The sequence below is a fragment of the Leishmania panamensis genome, assembly GCF_000755165.1.
Source record: "Leishmania panamensis strain MHOM/PA/94/PSC-1 chromosome 9 sequence".
In the NCBI taxonomy this organism is placed as follows: Eukaryota; Euglenozoa; class Kinetoplastea; order Trypanosomatida; family Trypanosomatidae; genus Leishmania; species Leishmania panamensis.
The window spans coordinates 457,814-473,829 of record NC_025888.1 but is presented as its reverse complement, the minus strand read 5'-3'; the positions used below and the strand labels follow the sequence as shown (position 1 = coordinate 473,829).

General features: G+C 61.6%; 4 protein-coding genes across 4 annotated transcripts; all 4 read left to right on the top strand.

Moving 5' to 3' along the window:
- Nucleotides 1-705: 705 nt before the first annotated feature.
- LPMP_091220 (AAA family ATPase, putative) lies at nucleotides 706-4,185 on the top strand (the record flags this gene model as incomplete). Its single annotated transcript, XM_010706057.1, has 1 exon — nucleotides 706-4,185. One exon carries the CDS (start codon nucleotides 706-708, stop codon nucleotides 4,183-4,185), a length of 3,480 nt encoding a protein of 1,159 aa, XP_010704359.1.
- Nucleotides 4,186-5,568: 1,383 nt separating this feature from the next.
- On the top strand, nucleotides 5,569-6,756 carry LPMP_091210 (hypothetical protein; the record flags this gene model as incomplete). Its single annotated transcript, XM_010706056.1, has 1 exon — nucleotides 5,569-6,756. The coding sequence occupies one exon, from the start codon at nucleotides 5,569-5,571 to the stop codon at nucleotides 6,754-6,756; it is 1,188 nt and encodes a 395-aa protein (XP_010704358.1).
- Nucleotides 6,757-7,941: 1,185 nt separating this feature from the next.
- On the top strand, nucleotides 7,942-12,522 carry LPMP_091200 (hypothetical protein; the record flags this gene model as incomplete). The annotated part of the gene is made up of 1 exon (XM_010706055.1): nucleotides 7,942-12,522. The coding sequence occupies one exon, from the start codon at nucleotides 7,942-7,944 to the stop codon at nucleotides 12,520-12,522; it is 4,581 nt and encodes a 1,526-aa protein (XP_010704357.1).
- A 575-nt stretch (nucleotides 12,523-13,097) lies between these two features.
- LPMP_091190 (hypothetical protein) lies at nucleotides 13,098-14,888 on the top strand (the record flags this gene model as incomplete). Its single annotated transcript, XM_010706054.1, has 1 exon — nucleotides 13,098-14,888. The coding sequence occupies one exon, from the start codon at nucleotides 13,098-13,100 to the stop codon at nucleotides 14,886-14,888; it is 1,791 nt and encodes a 596-aa protein (XP_010704356.1).
- Nucleotides 14,889-16,016: the final 1,128 nt, after the last annotated feature.

Sequence of the window (16,016 nt, the reverse complement as noted above, 5' to 3'; positions counted from 1 at the left end):
CCCCCTAAGAAGAAGCCCAGTACTGCAGCAACAAGGTCGAGTGTTGGTGCACCGGCTGAACCTCGGCAGGCAACGTCCACACTTGCTGCTGCTGCATCCTCACGTCCCACGAAGCCACGCCTGCCCTCACAACTCTCTCTCACTGCGTCCGTTGTGCCAAGTCGAGGCACTGTTGCAGTCAGTCGATCCACAGCACCAACAAGCCTGGCATCAGCAGCGCATGTGCGTGCTTTCTACCGCACGGGGCGCTTTGTGTCAGCGCCGCCGCGCACCCTCATGGACCTTCTGCGCTTCTATGTGGAGTTTTTCCTGCTTTGCGCTCAGCCAGCAGTGCCGTACCGCACCAGCACGGCAGCGTCCGTCGCGGGTGCCGAAAAAGCTCCTCGATCGACGGTAAGCAACGGAGGTGACTGCAACGGCAACTACACTGCAGCGGCGGCGAAGCCGGCAGCGGTTGATATAGCGGCGCAGGTGACGACGCTGACCTTCATCAGTGTTCCCCACTCCGTATGGTTCTTCTTTGAGGCCGTGGCGCTGTTCCCCGGGGATGGCGAGGCGGCGCCGCTGCCGGAGTCAGGTGGAAAATCGGCAGGGCGTAAGCGGCGCCGCAGCAGCGTAGCTTTCAACGGGACAGTGTTACCCTTGGCTGGCGATACCGTCCTCGAGTGTGACGACGACAGTGATGTGCAATACCAGCCGAGCGTTATGCTGCAGCGGCTGTGCGAGTACGGCGCGTTGCAGGTGCCTGAGTTCGACTCCGACTCCGCCTACCTTGCAGCCAAGGACGTGCTGGTGTACCTCAAACACTACGGCTACCTCGTCTCTGCCATGACCCTGAGCGCCGCAATCCTCCGCAATGTCGAACTCGTAGGTCTCGACTTTCGCCAACATTGCGTACCGTGCATGAACGCTATCACCCAGCTCGTCGATTACCTCATCAATGCGCAGCTTCGCAAGATGCAGCTACCGCCACGCGTGGTGCGGCTCAGCGAGCGACTGCGTCTGTCCGCGAAGGCTGCCCGCACACTTGAGTACCTGCTGGTGTGCCACTGTGGCCGCTATGCGCCTGGCAACATCGCCGATCCCCTGCGGCCGGCGAGCATTGCATACCACAACGAGCTCACCCCACAGGAGCTGTTGTCCATTCTCTCAGAGAGTGGCGTACTGTGGAAACAAGGGCTGATCTTCTCGGACATAAAGATGCGCACCACCTTCATGGAGTGCAAGTACGCGCTGCCGATGGAAACGATTGCCGCCTTGAGTGGTGATCGGCTCTCGGAGGAGCAGCTCATCAAGCTGGAACGCACCGCGTTGTTGGAGGTACTGAGCGAAGAACAGCACGCAAAGACGACGAACACCGCGGCTGCCTCGCCGACTCCGCGAACAGAGAAGCACGTTGGTGGAAGAAGCTCTGTGTCGCCCTCACCAAAGCACGACGATGAGGAGGGCGATGTGATCGATGAGGAGGACGACAACACCGACGCGGAGAGCGCGATCACGCCGGACGAGGAGGCGCTTGAAAATGTGGTGGATGAAATTGACCCGAGCGTGCTGACTTCGAAAGACCAGGACAGGCTTCACGAAGCCGTGTCACACGACCTCCGCAATGCCCTCTCTAGCAGCACCGCCACACCATTCGACGGCTGTACCACGGTTGCAGCAGCTGCGAAGAACGCCGCTGTGGCAGAGACAGAGGAGGCAGTGAAGGACGGCGAGAGAAGCAAGGAAGAGTTGGTGATAGTGACACCGTCTACAACCCCCACGGCGCTGCCGGCATCAAGTGTGGCAGAGATCACGCAACCGCCGGAGGGCGTCGGCGAGGCGACGACAGCGACGTCTGCACCGCGCAAGGCACGCCTCGTCCTTGCCGACATCAACCCCCTCGCTCAGCGTTATCGCAACACTGGCACCGGCGTGGGAACGGCAGTGGCGGCGACGTCCTCGTCACCATCTACCACGGCGCACACGGACTCGTCCATGCGCGGAGTGCCCTATGAGTCCGATATCGAGTACATGGACGCCGCCTTTCGCATCCTCGCCAACATGATTCGCATCCGCTACGCGGAGGGTGACATGAAGGACGAGGAGGACTCCTACACTCCGAAGTCCAAGGTGGAGGCGTCGATACGTGAGTTGAAGGGCAAAGTCCGCGTCGCAGCGGCGGTGCACGAGTCACGGCTGCAGGCCACTCTCGCGACGCGCGCTTTCACCCCGCGCGTCGAACAGCTCGCCCAGCGGCTTCAGCTGACGGAGATGGAGAAGCAAATTATGCTGTTCATGGTCGGGAACGTCATTTCCCATGACATGCTGGTGGCGGTGAATGGACGCTACGTTATGCGGGACGGGCAGCGGCTCATCACGGTGGGGTACATGCTCTTCGTCCTCTGCGAGTCGCTGGAGGAACGTGTAGTGGCGCGTCGTGCCTTTTACCAGTCCTCCCCGCTCGTGTCCAACGGCGTGCTGTCGCTCACACTCGACTCAGTCGGCCGCTCGTGCTTCAACACGGACCTAATGGACTACCTTGTCGACATTGATCGAAAAATTGTCGACGATGTCATGGGCATCACCGCCGAAACAGCGGAGATGGTGCCTGGGTCGCAGCTGTACTTCCCGGAGGTAGAGCTGGCCAACGTGATGTTGCCCACCGCCACGATGGACCGCGTCCTCTCCACCATTGAGCACTACAGCCTGTTTGAGCAGTGCAAGAAGGGCAGCGGCTTCGGCGACGGCCTCGGCACCAGCAAAGGTGGCCTCGTCATGCTCTTCCATGGCCCGAGTGGCACCGGCAAGACGATGCTCGCCAACGCCGTGGCGCACCACCTGCGCAAGAAGATTCTTCTCGTCAGCGTATCGCAGTTTCGCTCCTCGACGAAGTCGGAGTCTGACGCGCTCCGCTTTCTCTTCCGAGAGGCGAAGCTGAGTGATGCCATCTTGTTCTTCGACGAGTGCGAGTCCCTTTTCGAGGACCGCACGAGCAACGGCACCGTGACGGCGCTCCTCTCCGAGTTTGAGCGGTACGAGGGCCTCATCATCCTCGCCACCAACCGCGCGCAGAACTTCGATGAGGCGATGAACCGGCGCGTCTCGCTCATGATGGAGTTTCGCCCGCCAGACCATCAACTGCGGCTGCGCATTTGGAAATCGCACATCCCAAGGCAGCTGGCGGTGAACGCAGACGTGTGCCTCGAGAAGCTCGCGCTCAACTACGAGCTCTCCGGCGGGCTCATCCGCAACGCCGTCCTGGCCGCCTTGAGCAAGGCGGTGGCGCGCGAGAAATGCGCTGCACCAGAGCTGACAATGAGCGACCTCGACGAAGGCGCTCGACTGCAGCTGCGTGGCTTCTTCCTCGCCGCAGAGCTGCCGGAGGGAATGAGCGAGTTCTACCTAACCCCGAAGCGCACGCTTGCCGAGCTTGTGGTGGAGTCGAGTCTCACCAAGAAGCTGGAGGGGATCGCAAGCAGCACCAAAAGCCGCAACACCTTGTACACCGACTGGGGCTTCAGCGAGGATGCCAACGATGACTGCGGGACGCTGTACCTCTTCCAGGGCGTGAGCGGCACGGGCAAGTCGCTGGCCGCGGAGGCCATCGCCTACGAGTGTGGTGCCACCATCCGCCTCTGCAACGTAGCGGAACTCCTCCTCCGGGAAGAGATGCGGGTGCATGCCGTCTTTGAGGAAGGGCGCCGTCTCGGCGCCATCATCGTCTTTGACGAGGCGCAGGTCCTCTTCAACGAGTCCCCGAAAAGCTTGCAGCTCTCTCAGCTCATCCAGTACCACGCACGTCGCTATCCGAGACCCGTCATTGTCATCGCCACAACCGCGAGCCGCAACGGTGGTGGTGGCCGGCACCTTTTCTCCACCACGAGCATTAACTCACACTCGTCGTGCATGCTCTTCCAGTCGGAACTGATCTTCGCACTGCCCAGTCGGCCCCTGCGCGAGCAGCTGTGGCGAAAGGCTTTCCCAGAGCGTGTCCCAACGGCCAGCGACGTCGACTACGGTCGCCTCAGCACCACGAGCATCTCACCTAAGCTGATCCGCACGATAGCCTTCAATGTCTGCTGCACCGCGGCGCTGCTGCCAGTGTCAGAGCGAGTTGTGACGATGGCTATGATCGAGGCGGAGATGGAGAGGACAATGACGCGGGAGCGCAGCGCCGTCTCGACGAGCGCCATGTTTGCGTAGAGACTGGAGTAAAGAGGAGGAGGGGGGAAACGAGGGAGGGAGGGGGAGAGGAGGCGACGAGCTCTTGAAGGCGGTATCAGGCCCTCCGGTGGCTGGTATTGAATACTTCTTGGTGAGGGGTCCTCGGGCGTGGTCTTCGTTCACTGACCCCCACCGCTCTTTTCCTTGCCCATTCATCCCCCCTCCTCCTACACCGCTGATCATAACATGCCCGCCGCTTAACGTACAAACGCCACTCTCAGAGGTGCGTGCACGGAGATGCCCAGGCACGCGTGTGTGCACGTGTGCGTGCGTGTCGCCCCATGCAGGCGTGCATTGCAGCAACGGTAGGGGAGGCCACACCAGGGCGAAACAAAAGGAGGGAGAGAGAAAAGAAAGCCTAAATCAAATCGCAGACGCGGCAGGTGGCGCCACAGTGATGGTCACTGCGAAGGAATGGGAGGTGTGTGTGTGTGATGCGCCAGAGACGCTCGTTCGTTGCCCACATCGTGCCCACGCCTATGTAACCTGACGCGTTGCTGTAATGCGCTCTCCCTGGCGAGAGAGCGAGAGCGAGACACGAACAAGACACGCGTGCCTTCATATCCCTCGCAAGGAAGAAGAGGAAGAGGCGGCGATTGTACCACCCCATCCTTCCATCCACGTCGTAATACTCCGACGGTGTTTGTCTCTCTTTGTGAAGGGGAAAAGGGTGGGGGTGATGGGGAGGGGGTATCACTGAGCACCACGAACTACTCCTGCTCACCTACACTGTGTGTGTGTCTCTCTCTCTCCTTTGCATGACGCCATCGACCCCCCTCATCTCCCCTTTCCGACCACCACCACCTTCTCACATACACACCCACCTACACCCGACACCAATACCCCCCCCCACTCGCCGCTTTTCCCTCTGCCGTCTCTCTCTCTCTGTGTAGTACATCGAGCAGTCTCTGTCAGCGTAGTTGCAGCTGCCGCGATCCCTCCTCTCTTTCCCTCTCTCTCTCTCTGCTCCACCCCCTTCAACCCGTGCAGTCGCTGCGGCAAACTCCCCCCTCCCCCCCTCTCCTGCCCCTACTTGTCGTTGCAGAAACAAACAAGAAAGGCGAAGACGCGTGGACATCGCTCGCTGAGCACAGGGAGTGGCGGAGCGGGTCGATTCGCCGCCTGCTCTCCCCTACTTGCCTTTCTTCTTCTCTGGCGTTCCTTCGTCCCACTGTGGTGTGTGCGCGTGCGCGCGCGACCTTCACCCTGCGAGCTCCATCCTGTTGCTGCAGCTGCCGGTGTCTGCTGCGCAAGCACGTACAACCCGCCGCGGCTCTCACGCCCTCATCAGCAGCGCCATCTCGCTCCTCCCCCCCCCCCTTTTTTTCTCCCGCCGACTTTCGCAACAACGCCGCACCCAACATGTCACGTGTGGCGCAGCACAGCAGTGCTGCCTCCGCCAGTATGGGGGAACGCGCGACCCTCTTCCTCATGACGCTCTTTGTCGTCCTCGGCTGCAGCGGCGCTGTTCAAAACGCTGATGCTCGTCTTGAGCGACAGACCTACGTTGCCTACCGCACCCCGCACCTCTGCTCATACGAGATCATGGCGTCCGTGGCGTGCCCGCAGACGAAGCCCGTGTGCTGCGTCGCCTCCTCGGCCATTCGGTGCTGCGCTGGCACCACCTCGTGTGGTAACTGCACTGACGACATTGTCGGCTACGAAATGCCGAAGAGTAGCGTCATCATTGGCTGCTTCAGCCTGAGTGTGCTCGTGCTTCTGGGTAGTATTATCATGTCCGGCGTGGGCCGCCACCTCGCGTGGGTGCTCGAGCGCCGCCGCGTGATTGAGAACTACCGCAAGCACCTCCTGCTGCGCCGCGCTGAAGCGCGTGAGTTCAAGAAGGAACTGGCAGAGACAGAGGTGAAGGACATTGACGACGCGGTGGGGTGCGTCATTTGCTGTTCCCGCCACATCGACGTGGCGCTGACGCCGTGCGGGCATGTGTGCTGCTGTCGCTTCTGCGCCAAGCGCCTACGAGAGTGCCCCGTGTGCCGCAGCGCCCTCCAGCGCTGCTTCGACCTGCCGCTGTACTACGTAAAGCAGCTGCTCAGCGCCTCAGGGACAGAGGAAAAGGACAACGGCAGTGGCGGCAGAGAGTCCCCGTCGTCGCCAACGGAGATGTACCCCATCACCGGCGATGGCATTGTGGCCACCACTACATGGGAGGCGCGGGTGGAGGACATTTGTGCAACCGGCCAGGCAGCGTGCGCCCCCACGACCACTGGGGACTGCTCCGTCGAGTCAGCTATGGCTCCGTCAGGCAGCAGCTGCTGCTGGAGTAGTGTGGAGCGACCACGGCGCAGCACGATTCGCGTCATCGGTGCTGTAGAGAGGGGAATGATCAACCCTCTCAGAGGCCGCTACACGCGCGTGCAGTACTCCGAGGAAGACGAGGACGAGAGGAACGGTCGCAGCGCCACCTGCTCTACACCTTTGGTGCCCCACGTGCCACCAGCTGGCGCGGCGACTTCCCCTACAGAGGTGCGGATCACTGCTGCCGATGACAGTGCGCAACACTCGTACGGGTGCATCTCCAGGGAGAAGTGAGATGGCCGCGGCACTGACTGCGACACACACACATACACACACGTGAAGGTCAAGGGAGGGGAAGGCCAGGCAGTCCCGGACGGAAAAGGAAAGGACTGAGTACACCCAAATCTTCGGTGCGCTACTGTGCATGTGTGTTGGACTTCTTCCTACCCCCTCTCTCCCTCCTTCACCCCCACCCCCACCCCATCCCCTATTCCACCACGCGCGGTTAGCTTTCGTATACTCCCCGCTGTACTCTCCTCTCGGGGCGTTTATTTCGTCTGCGCCCGTGCACGCCTGTGCGCGCTCAGTGGAACTGCTCGCGCTGCTGTCTCCTTTTAGCACCCGTGTGGGTGTTGGTGTGCCCGCTGATGATCACAGAGAGGAAAAGAGGGGGAGCAGATGCCTGAGGGCGTCTGAGTCTTTGATGGTCTTCATGGCATCCCGTCACGGATACACCTCTATGTATCCGTGCGTGTGTGTGTGTGCGTGTCATCCCCCTACCCCCCTCCCCTCCCCTCCCTCCCTCCCCTCGCTCGCCGGTTAGTCGTCTCTCTCACCGTCCGTGCTTCTCGTGCGCTGTGATCTGGACGTGCGTCTTCAGCCCCATTCTCGGCTTTGCATTTGAGTCTTGCTTGCGCTGTTCTTTCCTCTTCTCTTTCTCTCTTTAAGTCACACATGGTGCTTTTTCATCACCCCTTGGCCTGCACACACGCCTACCCCTCTCCTACAGCTGCAACCGCGCTCTCATTCATTCGCTGAGTTCTGAGAAATGGAGAAGGTATAAGCGAACACGCAGGGCGGCGAGAGAGAAGGCTCACGATGGCATGAAGCGTGAAACCACCTGCTCCTCAAACGCTCGTCATCTCCTTATGTCTTTGCTGTTGTACCAGCATTGGACAGCAGCAGAGACATTGCACTGTCCCCTGGTCGTTGGCATTATGGCGTACACTTCACACATCTCTTGTCCCACCCCCACCCCTCCTGTGTACCCTCTCGTGCTCTCGATTTCCCTCTCAGGACCGGCGACGGCAACTAGCATCAGTGCTGTTGCGGGGTGCCTTGAGCCTACCCATCCCCCCCCCCTTTGGATCAGCTTGCTGCTGCGTCCCTTGCACACCCACCCACACACCACCACAACGAACCCTGTGCCATAACACTAGACACTCACTTGTACACCACAGACAGACGCTCGCTCACGCCATGCAGGACGAGGCTGCTGACCTTCCCACCAGCGCAGCGCCATTCCTCGAGGCAGCGAGGAAGTGGCTCATATCTACCCCGTGGGTATCTGCTCAAGACGCAGCCGGTGAATCCACTGCCACAACGGTGCTTTGCGAACTGATGGAACTCAGTCGCCTGTGGCACCTCCTCTACACTGTGACAGTGCAGTGTGCAGTGCAGCAATCGGCACCCTACGGAACTCAGAGCCGGTCCGTCTCGTCGTTCTCAGCGCCGACAAGCAGCACACCGATGACCTGCACGGCAGTGCGGCAGCGCTTTCAGCGTTTGCTCAAGCACAGCAATGCCTACGTGCAAGAGTTTTACCGCGCCACTCGTAACACGGACGCGATTCTGCCACCCACGACTGGCAAACCTGCAGGCGCGGCACCAGCGGCGCAGGCGTCTTGTGTGTGCGTTGCGGACATCGACGCTGCCGACGTGTTCTGGGCGCTCATCCTGTACGCGTCGGCCGCTCTCTGTTGGAGACAGCAGCGCTTCCTCACAACGCAGCTCCACGCAGACGCCTACGCTGAAGACGTAGTGAGCAGCTCCCAAGGTACGTCAGTGCGCCACCCAGTTCACCCCCACACCTCATCTCGATCGTCGCGGCAGGAGAGCATGCACTCATCACTGAGCTCCACGACGGACGACCTCATCGATCACACGCCACGCGGTGCAGCAGCATGGCACGAAGCTGCCAGCGGTGCCGGAACGGATTCTCTCTCCGCTGCGCTGCAGTCGCACTATGCGCTTGGCAAGGTCGCTGCCGGCGATGCGCCATCCAGCCGCTGCCGCAGCGTCCTTGAGCGCCTACTGCCGCTTCTGGAAAGTCATCTCTCTATGGTACAGCTATGGCGCCAGCCGTCACTTCTCGCAGCGCTTGATGTGCTTGCACGAGGCTTCATAGAGGCGGAGGACCGCGTGCATGCCTCATCCTCACGAGACGACACGGACAACGCGACACGCTGCCCGCTGTGTTACGCCGTGGCACTGGATAATGAGCTCGCAGTGGAGGCATTCGTGCACCTTCGCTGCTACGCTGCCGCTTATCAAGTCACAGAGGATGCGGACGAAGACGCAGTAGCCCAGCACGGGCGGCAGCGACGAGACGGCCATGATGGCGCCGCGCTGAGCCCGTTCGAAGTTGGATGGGTAGCTGCATGTCGCATCGCGCTGTGGAACAACTGTCGAGCCTCGCTGAAGCGCCTGTGCTGCCCGCCCTTATTCTACTCAGCCACGTGGTGGCCGCTACATCAAGGGGCGTGCGAAAGGCCGGGGTGCGGGCAGCAGCAGCGGCGTCTGGAATGGCGGCGACATGCGGTCCTCGAGGCTCTCTGGGTCAGTTGGTGGCGCGCAGAGGTGTGGTTGGCCTCCTGTCCTTCTTCCTCCGAGATCACAGGCACCACAGCTGAAATTGCCAGGGACGCGGCAGGTCGCTGGCGCAGCGCACTGTTGTTCATGCAAGTGGTACTACCCGCTGTTGAGGTAGCTGCACGTGACCCTGGCGTCGACGGTGGTACGACAGAGACGCACTTGAACTATCAGCGAGCCAATCGCGGTACGCTTCTTGCTCATCTCCTGCGGCTGCCGATCGTAACAAGGCGCACACAGCCGGCGTTGCAGCCCCGCCGAGATCAGAAGAGAGAGAACATCCACGCCGCTGACACCTACAGCGGAAGCGTCTCCGGCACGGTGTTTCACTGGCTCTCACAGCATGGGGATGCGCCGTTGCTGACTCTTCTCTGCTATATGCTCGGTGGCCGCGTCGCGGCGATGGCTGTGGACAACGCGCCCTTGGGGAGGCCGACTACCGCCCTATCCGCTGTGAAGGCACCTGCCGAAACCCCGAATGGGCCTCACGTCGTCAGACTTGGCGCCGTGCATGGGAAGGACGAGAAGGTAGGCAACCACCGCAGCCACAGAGCGGCTTTGCCGGCGCCAGAAACAGCAGTGAAGGGTGCTGTGGCATTAATTAGTCCCTCGGTGGGCCAGCCGGCCTCCACACGCCCGGCTCGAAGCTTGTGCAGCTCCGTCTCTTCCGTATGGAGCTTACACCTGATGGACACGCTCGGCCGAAATGCCCTCGATGTCGCATGCAGGCGTCAGCATCTGCCGTGTGTGCGCCTCCTTTTGCAGGCGGGGCTATCACCGAACTCCCTCACAACCCTCGTGTCCGACAAGTGCGTTGACTCTCTGCCACTGCCGTTGCTCAAGCTGCTCTACGACCCCTCCCTTCTCGAGGGAGCGGACAGCAGTGGCAGTACGCCGCCCATAGGACTGGCGGAGCGTCTGCAGCAGTCGACTTGCCCCGCCGCGGCTGCCTCTCGCACCCTGGCGCAGCTCGCGTTCCGGCTGTGGACCGAGAAAGTGCGGCAGGTATCCATGGCCCCGCAGGCAGCCGATGACGAGGGCTTTGCGCTGGATCAGTGGCTCCGTGCCTACGCGCGGTGCCAAGCGTCCCAGGATCGCGTCTTACGGCCCGCGATGGCAGCACTGGAGTTCGACGCCTACGAGCCCACTGCCCGCCTTGTTATGTTGTCCGTACTGACGCGTAAGCTGAACGACTGGTTGACCACCACGCCACCGTCCGTGCGCTGCAGTGCGAGTAACATGCCGGTGGGCAGTACCGTCAGCCTGCAAGGTGCTGAGCCGTCGAGTTGGTCCTTTTCCACCCCCTCCCAGGCGCAGCCGGCGCCACCCTCCCTTCGGCAAGTGCGTCTGCAGCATACGGTCGCGCTGCGTCTGTACACGCAGCTTACGTGCCCACTTGGTCGCACGTTGCTGCGTCGCGCTGTTGACGCGCGGTGTGCCGTGTGTGATGCCCTCGCCGCACGCGGGGATAGGGTAGCCCCTGTACCCATCGCCGCCTCTGCCACTGCGCTCACTCCATCGACTGCTGACGCGGCGAGTGGCGGCGACGAGGGAACCGAGGTCATGAAGAGGCGCGCGGCAGTGAATCCCACCGCAGCGTCCGTGCCGCTGGTTTCAGTGGCCTCGTCGCTTGCGCTATTGGAGCCCGTCAAGTCTCGCCAGGAGCTGCGGGACTTCTACGAGCGCGTCCTTGCGGACGCCCACGCTCTCGACGCACGTCTTGTCGCCGAGCATCAGGAGAGCATATCTGCAGTGGAGAGAAGTGGTGGATCGAAACGGCACTGCCGCCACAGTAGAACTCCTCCGCGGCACCTGCACGCCTACCCGGATGCTACTACTGGAGTCGCAACTGTGCTACGTGGACTTCATCATGAGCCCCACACAACCTTCATGCGACGTGCCCACCGACGCGATAGAGGACACGATGACGGTGTGTCCGCCCTCTACGCTCTAGCCGTGATCCCGTCCGCGGATGTGTTGCACTCAGCACGCTGGGTAACCAGCGAAGAGTCGCGAAATGCCCAACAGCAGCAGTCGCAGCAGCAATCAACGGCGCAGCGCTCCACCGCAGGCGCACACAGCGTCGTTGAACCGACGCTGTGGAGCTTCACGAGCACGCCACAGCATGTCTGGCTGCGACTGCCAGACGGAGTCGACTTTGACCGTCTCTTACGCGAAAATGGAGGTGGTGGCTTTGGAGTGGTCGCCGACGATATGCCGCCCACGGCGCCGGTGCAGCGTGGCGACCTCGTCACATTTCGCTGCAGCTGCTGCGGTGATGGCGCCGGTGGATTGGGTGATGCCTCAGCGAGGGACGCGCAGCAGCAGAAGGACCTGAACGTAGAAGAGCGCTGCCGCAGTCCGCAGTTCGTTGTTCAGCAAGTCTTCTCGGAGCGGCGCACGCTACCATACCTCGCGTGGAAGAGCGCGACGGCAGTGGACAACGACCGCCAGCACCAGCCGCCTCCTGCAAGTCTGGTGCTCCCGTACGCTGCGGCGTCTCAGCGCATAAGCATCGCCACAAATCCACCCCGGGATAGCATCACACTGCACGCCTGCTGCTTGCCGGTGTCTTACGTCGTGCGGATGACGTCTGCGCAGCTACACAACAGCCACCCACTCGACTGGCTACTGCAGACACGTCATGTTGCCACGTCTTCTCCGCGTGCCTCTGAATCGGACTTGTTCGACGTGCTCACGACGTTACAGTCGAGCGCGGAGTGGACTGCGCGGTGGGCACAGACGGTTTGGGCAGGCTACCAACCGTGTTGGCTGGAGGAGAGGATGCACCCAGCCCGTGACGGCAGTGGCACCTCTCAAGGTCCCAGCGACAAGGTGGCGGGGGGTGCTGTGGCGCTGCTTGGCAGCGTCGATAGCACACGCAAGTGCGAGAAACAACCAAGCAGTAACAACCCAAATTGTTGTCACGGAGACAACGGACGCGGTGCTGTACGCCTTACGGATCCCTTCTTCACTTGGGAGGACACCGGCCCTGCCGACGCCCACGACCGTTTCCTCGCCTGTGATGGGCGGCGCTCTCTGCGCGTTCGTTTGACCTCGACGAGCTGCGGCGCTGCACCACACGAGACGCAGCGTCTGTCTGTCGAGGTGGACTGGCCTTCTCGAGCGGAGGGGTGCAGCGCGGTGGCCACCACCGATGTGGTAGTGGGCAGTGCCACAGTCATGTGAGGGTGATGCGTGAAGATGAGGGTAGGCAGGACGGCAAGACGACGGATCCACGCGAGGAGGGAAAGAGGAGGGGGGCGGGTTGCTCAAGCACGCACACGCGCCGGTATGCACGGCGTGGGTGTCCTTCCCACTTTCAAAGGAGCAACGCGGTAAAAGGCAAAAAAAAAAACGCAGTACAGGGAAAGGTCCTGGTGCGCTTCTCAGCAGGGGGAGATGGGAGATGAGAGAGTGAAGGCGCAGGGAGACTAGGAAGCGTAGCGACGGCGATGCAAAGCCGCACGATCTGTGCGTGCAGTCCCTCTGCACTCATCGAGGCACGTACGTGTGAGCATGTGGGTGACCTCTCCCCTTCATTCCTCTGCGGGTCCCGTGCGTCCCGAGGGGCTTTGGGTGCGCGTGGGCACATCTAGAGTGCCATGATCCACTCCTTCGTTGTCTCCTCCCTTCCTCCTCCTCCTCACATTGCGGCTCCCTCCCCTCCCCTCCCCTCCCCCAGCCCACAAAAAGAGGCGCAGACACGCTTGCGTGAAAGGGTAGGAGAGTGGGACGACTCCACCACTACTGTAGGCTGCACCATGAGCAACCCTGAGGCGTCAAAGGCGGCAGCAGAGCCGTCACCCATGTCGTTCTCGGCTCGGGCCCCGCAGGAACGATCGCCCGGTGAGGTCGTTGTGCCCGCACCGATCCAGCGCTTCTACAGCCAATTCATAGCACTCCTCATCCAACAGGGCCGCCGTGGTCCATCAGCAACAGCAGCGCCAGTGTCGACCCCCTCTGCCCCATCTCAGCACCACAGCGCCTCCATTATCGACGGCCAAGCTGATACCGAAGACGACGCACTGCGCCGCCTTACCCGTGTGCAGGAAGACATGCTCGGGTCGCTGCTCTGGCAGTGGCTGACCCTTTTCTCTCTAGCTGTGCAACCGGTGGGAGACACACCTCGAGAGCGCAGTCCTGCTTCTTCCGCGATGGCAGTTGCGTCCGCCGTGCGCTCAATGTCGCCATCGCACGCGCTTGGGCCACACGATGTGGAGCGACTCTTTCACACCGGGTTCTTCTCTCTCCTGCCGGTGGCTGCGAGGGGCGGTGGTGCTGGTGACTTCAACGGCAGCCGGCTGCCCCCTGCGGACTCGCCTGCACCCTGGCACAGCGCGCCGCTTGCAGAATACGAGGAGCCCGCGAGGGTTCTCGTAGCTGCGCTCAGTTCCCTTAGCCGCCATGGTCCACTCTTCAGTTCGTGGTGTGCTCTGTGCTACACGTGTGTGGGCACATCGCTGGCGGTGGACACATCGCCGAGCAGTTTGGAAAAGGGACCTGCGACCATGAACCGCTCTAAGAGCCGCTTCTCCACAGCAGAGGCAGCTACCCGAAGAGCTCTGCGACGCCTTCGCCACGCGTGGAGCTCAGCCGTCGCACTCTTGGACGCGGTGACGGAGGACTCGAGCCGGCCGGGTACGTTGTCGGCGCAAAGGAGCGTTGACGCGTGCGCCACAGTTCAGCTATGGGCATCGACGTATACGACGTGTGCGACGTCTGGCTCGGCCGTCAAGGCACTGCCGATCGTGGAGGAGAAAGGCAGCGGAACCGGTGAGCCACAGCCCCCGCCGCTTTCCCTCTCCCTCTGGGCGGCGCAGTGGTACCACGAGTGCACTCGCATCGCCGCGCATGGCGCGGATGAAGGCTTTCATGCCGAGGAAGCAGGGGTGCCCGTGGTACTCGTGACTCGCGTCATGCGCTACATGTGCCACCGCCTCGAAGCCGAAGTAGTGAGGTGTGCCCGACAGCATGGTCACACAGGGACTGCAGAGAGGACAGCGCATCTGCTCACCCCGCCCTTCTCTGACCCCAACGTCTCGATCCCCTTTCGGCTGACGCTCCGTATTGGAGCCTTAACAGCCCTCGCCCTGCAGTCCCCCATGCGCCACGTCGACTACGATACAGATCGCCGCGGCGGGGCGGCAAAGCACTCTGATGGCATCAAAGGCTCTGGGCTGCGGCGGCGCCGGCGGCGTGCGTGGAACGTGGGTGCCGACAACAACAGCGATACCGACGACAGTCTGGGAAACCCGTACTGTGGCGGTGGTGGAGAGAGGATTTGGTGCGAGCGCACCGACGCGCAGAGCGGCGTCTCGCGCTTCATCCTCAGCCATCAGAAGCGGTTTGAAGTGCCTATCGCCTCTGGGGTGCTTACTACCTACTCCATGTGCCTTGCCGACGACAAAGTGGCGCAGCCAGCTGACCACCGCTACATCCCTCGCCTAACGGGCGAGCAGTATCTCCGCAACGGCACAGTGCACTGGTGGACACTGAGTGATTCGCAGCGGCGCCGGCAGCCCATGGCGGAAGCTTGGAAGACGCCATCGTAAGTACCTGCTGGGTACCCTCCAACTTTAAGAAGTGTGAGTGTCTCGCATACCGACGTACACAGCAACACACACACGTGGAGAAGAAGGCGCACCTCATGGAAGAAATGTGCTGTGGTGAGGAGCGAGGGGGCAGTCCAGCACCCGTCATCCCTGTGCCTCTCCCCCTGTACTGCACGACCTCCACAGGTGGTGAAGGGCAATCAGAGACCGCTAACACGTTGCTGGGCTTTTACAGACTGGCACGTAACAACCGTCGAGCTAAGGATCATCTTTCCAAGGGTCCAGGACGGAGAGGCGAAATGCAGTCTCACGATTCAACAATAGCCCCCTTCCCTTCTGACCTACATGGCCACTTGCGTCTGTCCTCTCCTTCGCTCGCACGACATGGCAGCTGCAACGCACGCCTCTCGCTCGGTGCCGTTTTCCCCTTCTTTGCAGGCGTCACATCGGCTCAACGAAAAGGGCTGTGCTTATCTCGCTACCAGTCGTCTCCCGACAAGGACTACCGCAGTTCCAACACATCAAACATCAGAGTTGGTAACCGACGAATGCTGACGTTGTCTCTCGCACTCCTTGAGAGGTAACGGGGCAGACTACACCGCAGTGGAGGAACTGAAGGCCGAAAAGGAGGCCGATTTGGGCGGCCCTCTCAGCGCCGAGGAAACCCGAAGAAAGCGTGGCAAGTTCGAAGCACCTCGTGGAGGAGAGACGTATGCGCGAGCACGAGTTACAAGTCTACCCTTGGATCCAGATGCCGATCAAGGCTGAGGCACTTTGGGAGGAAGGAAGCAGCAGCACACCAAAAGCCCGCAGCTCGCGAAGAGCCAGAGGAGAGGAGAGCTCCGTGAGTCTCGCCCGGCGAGGTCATTGTACTCCCATGACGGTGAGGCTGGGCTAGTGCGTGCTCCTCTCAAATGGCCTGAACGAGGCAAGCTACGCACTGATGCACATAGTTCTCCACTTCAGCACTGATGACACCATCAAAACGCATCATTGGCCTGTGGCCAGCCCCTGGGACAGAGGGGGGGGGCACGGTGGCTTCCCCCTGGTGAGCGAGGTGCCGAACTGCAGTACCCTCTTTTCCCCTACAAAGCGACGTGAACTCAACGCATTCCCCTCTTACCGGCT